The 9773-nt window shown below is 35.9% G+C and overlaps 2 protein-coding genes and 1 long non-coding RNA gene across 10 annotated transcripts in view; 2 read left to right on the plus strand and 1 right to left on the minus strand.

Moving 5' to 3' along the window:
- Msp300 (Muscle-specific protein 300 kDa) overlaps positions 1-1004 on the plus strand; it is a 90458-nt gene extending 89454 nt beyond the window's left edge. For all 7 annotated transcript variants that reach the window (XM_071710966.1, XM_071710959.1, XM_071710962.1 and 4 more), the window contains one exon: positions 18-1004. In XM_071710966.1, the coding sequence (XP_071567067.1) occupies positions 18-237 (220 nt within the window). In that variant the 3' untranslated portion in view covers positions 238-1004. The remainder of the gene's footprint in view (positions 1-17) is intronic.
- LOC139775174 (uncharacterized) overlaps positions 1-9773 on the minus strand; it is a 115008-nt gene that overhangs the window by 95822 nt on the left and 9413 nt on the right. For both annotated transcript variants that reach the window (XR_011718759.1, XM_071710978.1), the window contains exon 2: positions 5205-5339. Coding sequence is in view for 1 of the 2 variants with exons in the window: in XM_071710978.1 (XP_071567079.1) it covers positions 5205-5339 (135 nt within the window). In the remaining variant the exon portion in view is untranslated. The remainder of the gene's footprint in view (positions 1-5204; positions 5340-9773) is intronic.
- Positions 3093-4736, plus strand: LOC139775175 (uncharacterized). Its single transcript, XR_011718760.1, has 3 exons — positions 3093-3242; positions 3971-4168; positions 4371-4736. It is a non-coding gene; the product is annotated as an uncharacterized lncRNA (long non-coding RNA).

A 9773-nucleotide genomic window follows, 5' to 3' on the forward strand; every position in this document is an offset into this window, starting at 1 on the left:
CTGGAAATCTGTTGCAGTGGTGACGAAAGAGACCGGACGGTAGTGGCACGTGGTTATCGCTTCTTAGGACGAGTTCTACGAGTTTCTCTCCCAATCCAAGCGCTGATGCTGATACTGCTTGGCGTCGCATCGCTGGTGCCGTCTGCAGAGGAAGACTACAGTTGTATGCTCTCTAACAATCTCGCGAGGAGCTTCACGCCGATAGCCTCCTATCCGAATGGACCGCCACCGGTGTAACAGTGAACGAGACGACGTCGACGACATCCTCGTTTCGCCGCGTGTCACCTTGCCAAGATTTGAGATTGATACTTCACACGAAACGTTGGCGAGGCAAGCCGATACAAAGCCGATCAAATTTCTTTACCTTTACCCTGCGCAATTAGCATTGAAAGATATGAAATTCAAACTGCCCTGTGCTTGCTTCGCCAATGTTTCCATTTACTGCACCCGCTGCAGTGCGCGTATCGCAGGAATCTTTATATAATATACATATATTGTAATTTTACATACGACGAATTTGTACGTAAGTTATGTAACGGACCAAACGGTGACTGAGAATATGTAGCCGACGAGAACACACATTCTTTAATTTATTATATATATATATAAAATATTGTATATTTCGCTATTCAGCGCGTGCAATATCATGCTTCCTCTTGCGCGAAGCGTGCACGGTTAAGTGTCTCAATATTATGATGGATAATATCTTGACAAAGTATTTGTTGTAAAGATGTTGACTGTTTCGAAACGTTCGAATGTGTGTACCGACCTTGTATATTAACCCTTCAGTTGCAAGAGACGTATACATACACGTCTTGAGAAAGTTGCCTTTCATTTGCGAGGAAAGCATATATATGTTTGTAGTTGAAGTTTGGAGCATTGAAGCGAAAATTAAAAAATTGCCCAAATTCAACAGGCTTATAAAAATTAATATATATAACTAAAATAAAACAATAAAATTATAACAAAAAATAAATTTCAAATAAATAAACAATAAAAAAATATCGCGGAACAAAAATTTATTCGCACATACTTGCTTTTGTATATACATTTTCTCTCGCTACTTTTGTCGCCAATTCTGGTAAGATATGGCTATAGTAAAAGCGACCGTTTGGAAGCAGCTCGAGGATCATCATCATCATCATATCAGTCAGACTGTCGACAATTTTAAAAATTTCGGTAAGGAGAAAATGTTAAAATTCTACTGAGAAAAGTTCCAATCATCGTCCGGAACATTAATAGTCGCACAAACGGAAGAACTCAAGTCACTCGATTATCTCGCTAAATGCGAGAAGGCATATTATGATCAAAAAAGAGATGTTACAACTTCGGCTGCAATCGGCTATTCGAACTCTCAGGTAGCGAGGATGAGCGATCTTTAAATATCTTGGAAAATTCCAATAAAAAATGAAACTGAAAACAATGTATATAACTTCTGAATGTATATTTATTTTTATTTTTTATATAATTTATCGAACACATTATCTAATCAAATAATATACAAATTATGATTTGATATTAGCAATCTATTTCAGTTCTATCCGAAAATATTTTTATGTATGTAGGAAATAATAGAGATGATATCGTATTCTATCATTTATATTTCTTTCTTTCTCTCTTTCTCTCTTTCTCTCTCTCTCTCTCTCTCTCTCTCTCTCTCTCTCTCTCTCTCTCTCTCTCTCTCTCTCTCTTAAATAAAATACAATGTGACTTTTAAGCCAAGGAGTAAATTAATAATTATTGATAAAAACTTTATTGAACATATCAGATAAATAATCTGGTATTTGTAAACCAAAATTATGATTAAATTATGCCTTCGACCTTTCATAATTCTATTGAACGGGGATAAGAAAGAACAGGCGACGTCTGTAACGGGAGGATATCGACGCTACTCTTAGCAACTCAGAGTGGTCCTGCAAAAAAGGATGGACGTCTTTCTCGCCTACACGCCTATGCAGAGACCTGTCGGATGTCGAGAGTGCATTTGCATTGGATCGGAGTGTCCCTGCCTAGTAACTGAGCGGCTGCAACGCGTTCGGACGGTCCTTGCACTCCACGAACGTGTGAGTGCTCGCCAAGAACATCGCGCGTTAATACATTAAGAAATAAAAATATGTTATAATATAAGAAACACGATATGTGTGTTTTTCAGAAAATAATTTTTATGTATAGAATTAGTATCTATTTTGTAATTTTATTACGTTAAATTTTAAACATTTGTCTTAAAAAAGTAAAATATATATATTTATATACATATATTCTATAGAAAAAAAACATTTATTTTACAGAAATTAGTTTTGGCCATGTCAAGTTAAATTTTGTTATATAGAACTAATTTATAATACTTTACCATAATAATATAATACATAAAAATATATTCTTGTATACACAACGTTTATTATCTTTTTAAAATATTTATATTATTTTATATATAACATTTTATATTTTAAGTATATTTTTATATCTCATATAATATTCATCCATAATCTTTTCATATAAGTTTAAATGTGATCTTGAAAAAAATGCGTGCATGTATTGCCTACGCGTTCGATAAAAACATGCAACGAGATGTCACGGCAAATTAAAGCATATAATATTGGTCATGCACAAGTGCGTGAGAATTGCAACTTTTTCCACGCATTGATCGTAGATCATTGATTTGTATTTAAAAAGTATCCGCAACAAAATTTGTAACTAACAATTAAAGTTAAGCTCATTATAAATGCAATATATGTCCACTTTTATTTCAATTCGTATTACAAATATTCCATTGTACCTAATATGAAACAGTAACATCATGTATTAAAAAAATGGCATGATGTTATTCATCTATTCTTCGTAATTTAAAATTCTTTAAGAGAAATTTCTCGTCGAGGATTCTACTACGCCTTTATGCGACGCAATAGCGCAGTCATAATTTCTTTAAATAGATCGTGGTTGCACCGGTTTATCCTTCGTATTAATGGCGCTTGACAACTTGTTTGAGATTTTTTAGCGACTTTAACCGACGAGACGCAGTCCATTTAATTATCGTGCAAGATAATCGTCGTTCTACACGGTACACTCGTGCCAAATAGCAAGTGGTGCGGGCTGTATCACGATTATATGTAATTTCGACGTGGCGATTAAATTCTTTTTTTTAGATCGAGATATTAAGAAAGCCATGAGTCAGAAGGGTATGTGGAATCGTGATTCGCGTTAATTATTCTCAGAAGATCGACATTTTCAAGAACTCGCAACACGTACGTACTCGCATTTTAGCATAAAACGCGATCGAGCTACACGGGCATTCCAATCCCACGCAAATCGCTATTTCTCTCTAAGTCTGCACATAAAACGTTAAGTATTCGCGAGAACGCCAAACGCGGCGATAGTTTTAACGTTCGCAAATCGACATATATATATGCTTTTCATATATGTATGCTTTTCATAATATCCTTCCAAAATTGTTCTTGGCCTTTCTATATTATTTAAGAATTATTAATAAAAATATGGACTTGGATCTTCCCTTGACAAATTTAATATTATATACTGCTATTTATTCATTAATTTTATGTTTAATCTTTTATATTTACTTTCAAATATTTTTTCTCGTCAAATTATCACAGTTCTCAATCACAAGCTCAGGGAATTGCAATAATTACGACTTGTTAAATTTTATACATAAAATTTTATTCTGAATTTTATCACAAATCTAAAGGAGATTTTCTTCTAAATGGAAATATGTGTTCTGATCTTAAATATTTAGACTTGCCCGTCAAATTATTCTGTTAGTGCGTAATTGTCTAAAAAAACGAAAATTATACTTCTCCGATATATACATGTATGTATTCAAGTCAAAGTACTTCGACTAGGCGTCGGTATTAGTTCAATCTGCGGCACACTTGCACAATTTACAATCCCTCGAGCGATGCGAAATGACCGATTAGGTTTGCGCAAGCATCGAATAAATTCGACGTGTGATTTACAGGATTAGGTATTCCAGGGAACACAAGGCCTATGACTTAACCCATTATCGTGGTATGGGACGTGGGCGTCGAATGGAGATTCGAGGCGCGAGACATTTACAATTACGTTGCATTGTGGAGAGATACAAAAGAATGTTAATGCGAGTGTGGTGAGATACCGCTATATACGCGCTATTTATAAATCATCGGCCTCGTGACAGGTATGTATAATTTTTAAATGCTCGTTTTATTTTCATTCGTTTGTTCTTGTCTTGGCGTCGATCGAACTTAATTTTTTTACGGGAAATCTGGTTAGCTTATTATCTGCTTTATTTATTTATACCCACGTTAAAGGAAACGTGTACGATTCCGGTAACTTTGTCACTGCGATGTTATAATTATCTTTGACTGTTTCTTTTACAGAAAAAAGCAACGCGAAAATTTTAACCCAGTAATTTTAAGTTTTTTCTAACTATGAATATTATTATATATTTTTAAATGATGAAGAAAGAGATATAGAGAATTTCAATAAAATTCCAAGAAGAAGAAAACTATTGTGGACGCTATTTTATCCACAGCTAAAATTAAAGAATTAAAACTAAGACAAAAAGTAGAGTTAACTAAAAGGATATTTTTAATTGATCCGTAATTTCTATTTATTAATTCTAAAATAAATGCTGTTTATTTTTAATCAACAACCGCATAATATTTTGTCATCCCGAATTATCGTTATAAAAAGTAATATATGCGTCTTCGTCCACGTTTCAATCTTTCACGATGAGTATTATTTTTATTCGTCTGTTTTATTATGGTATGAATCGAGCCATCCATTGGAAATCTCCAAAGTGACACAATTAGATATTGCATCATCCGTTTATTTCACAAGCCGAATTTTTTTATTCTACTCTCTTGTTATGTTAATAAGATTGGATTTAAACCGGGAAGTATACATCTGTCGAAAAAAAATGACGATGCATAAAACGTATATTTTAAAAACATAAAGACATGACGAAAAAACACGGAAACTACTTTTCTGAGACAATCTCGTAGACCGAGCGTCACCGCTCGCGGATTAACGGACTGCGTACAAGAGGATCCAAGATTATTATCCCCGTTCGCCGTCCTCACGGAAGAAAGAGGATACGCGTTTCCGTTTGCGCTCCGGCAGGAAATCTAATGCGACTGAAATGCAATGTACGCGTGCACGCGATATTACCCGGCCAGACCCATCTCCACTACCACGCGATCGTTACGTACCTTGATCCTCTTTTCGCATTATGCGGAGGGCCTTCCATGTCGCAAATGCAGTCATAATACGTGGAACTATATCGCGTTGCTGCATGGGCACGTGCTTACGCGCAAGCCGCTCGGAATGGGTCGTGATTTTTGTATCTGTGACAAACATATAGATGCAAACTGTTTCATATCGCGCGAGTACAAAGAAATCAGTAATAGATTATCACAAATATCATATAGATAGGTAAAAATAAATATCATTAATATATTATATATAAACAAATAAAAGAGAATATTGTGCAGGAATGATTAATTATTTCTATAGAAAAACAATTTTTGTTTTACACATACATATAATATTTATAAGAAAAGAGCAATCTTTAGTGCAATTTTTCTTTTCGACACTTATATATAGCCTTTTTTATGTCAAGTCCTCACAAATATGTTTTCGTCGCTTTCTCCCGATTCTCTTAAGCGTGTCAAATCTTCGAATGAACGGGTGAAACGGTCTCTTCGCCCACGCACTAGGTTCTAAACCGAAATGCCACTTCAGACGCGTTGTTCGCGACGTAAGTATACTCATTTTCCTTGCGATGCGTCGTGCAAAGAGGATTCGCGATTCCGTCTGCAGCCGGCGGTCACTTCAATCGTGACCTTTTTGCGGGCGCATGACTCGAGAGGAAAAAGCGCTCTAGCGCGGCGAAAAGAAGAAGAATGCGAAAGGAGCACCGGTATATTGGAGCGAGGTGTGCAACAGGTGTGACTCGTGAACCTGCTGCATTTATACGCGAATAATCTGGCTGTGTTGACGTACGTTAGCACGAGAAACGATGAGGGATGGTGAAAGGAGGACGGTGGTAAATAATATGAATTATCACCGCTTGCGTGTTGTTATTTCGTTATGCGTGATGTTCCCGTGATCAGCCCGTATAAACTGTGAATTTTCGTAGATTTCACCGCGGAAACATCATATTTTCCATAGAAACATTTTTCTTTATCTCTATGGGAATGTGTCACGACGTGATAAACGTTTTTAATTCTTTCATTAGCTACGACTACGCCGCGTATTTAAAATTGTGAAATAAAATATTACCGCTATTACCATAAAGATTTTGGACTTGTATAGAAAGCATGTATACTTCTAAAAAAAGATATTATTATCTTTTATTTATTACAGTTTAGTAATAGTTATTACAGATAGAAGAGCAAAAATTTTATTATGTATAATAACTTTGCAAATTATTATAGGACCATATCTTTTTAATTACGTTTCTCCTAAATTACAATTAAGAGCAATTGTGAAATCGCGATGTCAAAGATCGGAATCCTGTCGATTATCCGTTGAAGAATTATCATTCTTCAGTTAAGCATACAGTCCTTTCTAAGTAAGAATTCGCTTTCGACTGAAGAGCGTCTGCTATTTCCATAATTTTCTCTCGAAATCCTCTACGAGTTTAAAACCTGCTACAGAGAGTTTAGAACTTGCTCCATCGTCGGAAATTACATTCAAGTTTCAAGAACGACTGTGGAGAATCCGCTCTTCTAACAAACGCTCGTTTTATCATTCCATTGCATCTGCTAGGTGGAAAAGACAGGATATATAGACGATAAGAGAAGAAAGAGAGAATTGAACTGAAGTTGCCGGACGCAAGCGATTTTTCGTGGTCTTTTAATCGAGATGAAGGAATTGCGTAGCGACGCAGCGTGCGTAATGAGTAATGACATCTGGTCGGCAAAGGGCGGGGCCAACAGGTCTCACATGATCTCCCCGTAGTTGCACGCGTGCACAGCTGCACGCACGGTTCGATCATGGACCATCGACTCGCTTCTGCACATTTAAGCATGCGCATATACACGATTTAATTAAATTGACTGGCGTCGATTTTTATATAAAACGAGTTATTTATGAGAATTTGCATTCTAAAAATAATAATCACATACGAATATACACGACGTGCGAAATCATAGAGCAATTGTTATTTTAGTTACAATGTTTCGTCAGTTTTGTAAAATATCAAATATGTGTGTGCATTTACATAAAGTTATTATTATTACTATAAATTTGTAAAAATTATGTACTAAACGATAAGCATTTGGACCATTGCAACGCCAACAATGATCGTTTTTATAGCTTAAAATTCCTCTTACTGAAACACAAGTTCGGATAATCTTAACATCTATACTCTGATTGTGAGTCGAAAATATTCTTTATGTTTCTTAAGAGCGGAGGAATGTCATTCGGTACGGGAACAAGTGCGGCGGCGGATCGTTGATTGCACAACGATAAAAACGCGGAAGTGCCATGGGAGAGGGGACGGTGTACAATAAAATTATAAATTCACTTCGTCCGTTAACAGCGGTAAAGAGACGCGTGCATATCTCGTTTACGATTTACGATACGCTTGCATTACGGCATCAGCCAAATATGGAATAAACGTATCTCACGATCATAGGAGCGAGCGAACGAGCGAGCGCGCTGCGAGTTTTGTCGCTGACGTCTGAATCGTAATTGCGCACGAAATATTATAGCGTGCGTTCGGGCGAGAGTATGCCTTCTAAGAGAACGATAAACCGCGTTTTAGAACGTCTAACGTCTAACGTCTGCTTACAGAAATCAGATCGTTGTGTAACGGTTTAATACGCGCCGATATATGTATGTAGACTCGGCAACGATGCGATCAAATTTGTTTTCGTGGTTTGAGAACTACCGATTACTATCGCGTGTCTGCAATCCACGTGCACGAAGGATTGCAAGTTGATGTCGATATTGAGATGAAATATCAAATATGAATATATTTATCAATTTAGAAAGTATTCATATGGATATCGAATAAGTGACCAATATATTAAATAATTTCTAATAAAAAAGGTAAGAAAAAGACTTCATTATAACGAAGCTCCAAAAATACGAGGGTACAAGAATACCATGACATTTATAAGCCTAATATGTTTGCACACTCATACTTTTTCCTTTTCGATTTTGTATCAGATATAGAAAAAAATATCAAATATCGGAATACATTTCCATGAGAAATTGCGTTTGCAAAATCGTTGTTATCTTATCGCAGATTTTGCACTTTTACAACAAAAGCGACACGTCAACCCACGTAAAATTACGATTAGTGATGGATATGCTACATTGCACAAGCGGTATCTATCTATGCTTCATTGTTTTATTCGGCGGAACGCGCTGTGCCAGTCCGATGTCCGATACTTCGTGTGGTAGACGTGGTAGTTTTGCAGTAACACCCGGGGGGTTATACGCGAACGTCTAGTCGAACAACAGTTCTAACATTTCTCGCACAGACGGGACAAATCCACGCTTCGGTTGTGGCCTTCTTTGGTGCGACGACGTGGGCGCATTTACCTCGCACGGAATTGCAGTCCGCGCTTACTCTATCTTAAGTCGATCGTTTTGGCGTGAGCGAAACGCTATCGCGAACCATCTGGTTTATGTAATTGCGCACACGTCGACGGATCTCCGACCGATGCGATATGTAACGCGACCGGAAGTGCTACGAAGGATTTACACTTGGCAACTCGTGACGAGAACTGTCGCTTTCCAGAAAATTACTCGAGATGTAATTTTCTATGAATCAGACGTGTGAAATATACATATATGCTGAAAATACATTGTATAATTTCAAATATTATAAGTAGATAGAAATATACATACAGGGCTTAAAATAAACAGAGCAAAATCTTAACTTTTTAACTGCAAATATCATATATGTGTATGTATTCTCTTAAGCAAAATCGATGAAAATTTCACTGATTAAAATGACAGTAATACAGAATTTCACTGGGACCGGTGAGCGTTTCACTTATCTTCAGCAAACACTTATATTTCGCTTTTCCGTCTTATATCTGGCTGATTATGGTCAGTAAATAAGATTTCACTGCAAGATTTCACTATGAAATCAATGGCAATCGTATTTGCAAGGTATGTCTATCGAAATTGCTTATATTTATAGAATTGCTATTTTTTGATGGAGAGATTTCCATTTCTATGCAGTCAAATCCACTTAATTAATATTCAAATTTATAGAATTATGTATTACATATCTTAAACTTGCTCGCAACCACTGTTTCTAGCAATCTAATATATCATGATTGAAACCGTCTATTACTAATTGAATCTTTCCAATGAGATCTCGTTAATTATAGCATTGTACTTATCGTTGCTGCTCTTCTTGTTTTTCCGTGATAATACTGAAGTCATTTACACTGATTCCATTTAAGAGTATACATATCTAACAAGATGAAGATGTTTGTAACAAACGCAAACAAAATTGTAGGTGAATAGACGATCTCAAAGTTTCTCGTTTAATTCGTTAACCTTTTGATTTCAAAAGTAAGATTATTAGTTTTCAAAATCTGTCATAATGTCCTTTGGCGGAAAAAAAATTTGTTGTCGCAACGAAACTATCGCTGCTAGTACACATTCAATGTGAAAGTAACCAAACTTCGTTATTATAAGCAATTCAATATTATTCAATATTATAGCGGAACCTGTTTCGTTAGCGAAATAGAAAAATCTTGTTAAATAGTTATTCGTGGAAATATGAAAATTTTCTATTAAAGCCAATT

The sequence above is a fragment of the Temnothorax nylanderi genome, unplaced genomic scaffold, assembly GCF_030848795.1.
Source record: "Temnothorax nylanderi isolate EJ_2023f unplaced genomic scaffold, tnyl_v1.0 TNYL_tig0094_pilon, whole genome shotgun sequence".
Taxonomy (NCBI): domain Eukaryota; kingdom Metazoa; phylum Arthropoda; class Insecta; order Hymenoptera; family Formicidae; genus Temnothorax; species Temnothorax nylanderi.